Raw genomic sequence first — 2,733 nt, 5'->3', positions numbered from 1 at the left:
CTGAAAGATGTAAGTAAAATGAGGGTGTGGTGATTTAACACAACAAGCAGTTGAATGTTTGAGAACTATCAAAACACTAACAGGTGTCACTTTTCAAGCACAATGGGATGAAAAAACAAAGACCTCATTGTTAAGTTGTATTGGAATTGGGTTCTGCAATTTGTCTAGAAAAATTCATTAATAATTAAACAAATAACATTATTCGAAGGAATAAGAAAATACACTGAATTTGATTGATTTTTATGGTTAAAAATTAATTATTATTTTTTGATTTATAAATTTCCTCTAAATTAATATTTTTTTGAAGTTAAACTTTAAACTAATATCTTTTAACTAAACACCAATGGAAGTGTTTCATGAAAGACTTTTATGTTTTAGAGAGAAAATGAAAGAAAAAGGAATTACCCATTATTTTTCTAAATTATCTGATCCCCATATGACTGAATATGTTCATCCATATTATAAACATATTGAATGGTTATGTGGGTTTACTGGATCAAATGCAACTATTGTTGTAAGTCATGACGTAGCAGCTTTATGGACAGACTCTCGGTACTATATTCAAGCTGAAAAGGAATTACCAAAAGAATGGACATTAATGAGACAAAGTGATTTAGATACAATCACACCTACTCAATTTATTTTAAATGATGGAAACGAACTTCTCATCGGATTTAATCCATTAATTACTTCTTTCCCAATGCTTGGTCGGTTCTTTGATAATGGTAATAATAAGTTGTTAGAGTTTGATATTTTTAATGAACTTCAACAACAAAAATTAGCATTTTCAAAAGTAGAAGAGTTTACCGCTTCTGGTTTAACAGTTAAAGAAAAACTAGAATTAGTTAGAAAAGAATATCATTTAGGTACATTAATATTAACTGCATTAGATGATATTGCATGGTTATTTAATATTAGAGGAACTGATATTCCTTTTTCACCTGTTGCATATGCATATGCTATCTTAAATCCTAATGGATCTTTCTTGTTTACCGGAAATGAACTTGAGATAAAAGAAATTCAAGAATTTAAACAATTAAAAGAGGCAGGTGTAATTGTATTACCTTATAATAGCTTCTTTCAGTTATTAGAAAAATTTATGTTTGGACCAACTATTTATTATTCAGAGCTATTTACTAATCTTGAACTATTAGAACGTATTTATGATTATGAAGAAGGTGCAGAATTAGTACAGAAATTGGACTATATCCAAATAACAAAATCTATTCGTTCACCTAAAGAAATTGAAAATATGAAACGACTTCACATAATCGATAGTATTGCTCTTTGTAAGTTCTTTGCAACAATGGAAAGTAAAAAAGGTACTCAAATGACTGAGTGGGATGCTTGTGAATTATTAGAAGAAGTAAGAAGTAAGAATTATCATTTGTATAATGGTCCAAGTTTTGAGTCAATAATTGCTACTGGTGCTAATGCTGCTATAGTTCACTACGAACCAACAAAAGAAAAAAGTAGTATTATTGATTGGAATAAATCATTATTATGTGATATTGGTTCTCAATATAAAGAGGGATGTACTACTGATGTAACAAGAACTGTCCATTATGGAGAACCTGATTCTAAAGTGAAAGAATGTTATACTAGAGTTTTACAAGGACATATTGATCTTCATAATAAAATCTTTACAAAAGATACTAAAATAAAAGATTTAGACCATTTTGCACGAGACCCAATTATTGCAGGAAATCCTCAATGGGATTATAGACATGGAACAGGACATGGGGTTGGATATTATTTACTTGTTCATGAATGTCCACCTCATTTTAGAAATGATTTTCCATTTCAAGTTGGTATGACAACAAGTATTGAACCAGGAATTTATATTGAAAATGAATTTGGAATAAGAATTGAAAATGTAGTTGTTGTTGTTGAAGAAGATCAAAACCATTTAAAATTTGAACCTTTTACATTAGTTCCTTATTGTAGTCGATTAATAGACATTTCATTATTAACAAAAGAAGAAAAAATATGGTTAAATAAATTTAATGCTTCTATTAGATCAAAAATTTTACCTCAAATCAAAGATGAATTAACTCAAAAATGGATTATTGAAAATACTCCAACTTACTAATTGAAAGAACATAACAATTAATTAATTATTCTTCTGTGTTAGATTTAATAATAAGGTTCTTTAAATCAGTTACTGTTTCACATAAGAAATCACAATGTTCTTCCATTTCTTCTTTAAGAAATTCATGTCCTTTTCCATACAATGCACCAGCTTTTTTAACTCCAGCATTTTCTGCCATTTCTAAACCTGGAAGCAAATCATCAACTACTAAAATATCTTTTTTTTCTAAATGGTATTTCTCAAGAACATCAAGAACAGGAAATGCATATGGTTTACATTTCTCAGGAGCTTCTTTATTCCATCCATAAACAATATCAGGAACAAATTCTCCATTTGTTTCAGAACGGTAATGTCTTAATATATTTTGTTCATCAGAAAATGACACTACTCCAATAATTCCTCCCAATTTTCTAAACTCTTTTAACATTTCAATAAAACCAGGAAAGAAATGTGCTGGTTCATGTGTTAAAGTGTATTGTCGTGAACTATTCACTTGTTGTTGGATTTCATCTTCAGAAAGATGAAGGTCTTCACGGTAATAAGTAAATAAACCTTTATACCATAACATTTTAAACCATTCTTGGTATGTCAGTACATGATCGTTTGGTCTTGTTTTCATAAATTCAAGATAGCAAGGATAA

At 28.9% G+C, this 2,733-nt stretch overlaps 2 protein-coding genes across 2 annotated transcripts, besides 1 other annotated feature; one reads left to right on the top strand and one right to left on the bottom strand.

Annotated features, from left to right (window-relative positions):
* Positions 1 to 246: 246 nt before the first annotated feature.
* Positions 247 to 282: a sequence feature (AT_rich).
* A 61-nt stretch (positions 283 to 343) lies between these two features.
* Positions 344 to 2,092, top strand: EDI_258920 (xaa-pro aminopeptidase, putative; the record flags this gene model as incomplete). Its single annotated transcript, XM_001737849.1, has 1 exon — positions 344 to 2,092. One exon carries the CDS (start codon positions 344 to 346, stop codon positions 2,090 to 2,092), a length of 1,749 nt encoding a protein of 582 aa, XP_001737901.1.
* Positions 2,093 to 2,117: 25 nt separating this feature from the next.
* EDI_258910 (uncharacterized protein) lies at positions 2,118 to 2,711 on the bottom strand (the record flags this gene model as incomplete). Its single annotated transcript, XM_001737848.1, has 1 exon — positions 2,118 to 2,711. One exon carries the CDS (start codon positions 2,709 to 2,711, stop codon positions 2,118 to 2,120), a length of 594 nt encoding a protein of 197 aa, XP_001737900.1.
* Positions 2,712 to 2,733: the final 22 nt, after the last annotated feature.

Source organism: Entamoeba dispar, genomic scaffold (assembly GCF_000209125.1).
Source record: "Entamoeba dispar SAW760 scf_1105229460895 genomic scaffold, whole genome shotgun sequence".
Lineage (NCBI taxonomy): Eukaryota > Evosea > Mastigamoebida > Endamoebidae > Entamoeba > Entamoeba dispar.
The sequence above is the reverse complement of the archived record's forward strand: the minus strand, read 5'-3'. Positions and strand labels throughout refer to the sequence as shown.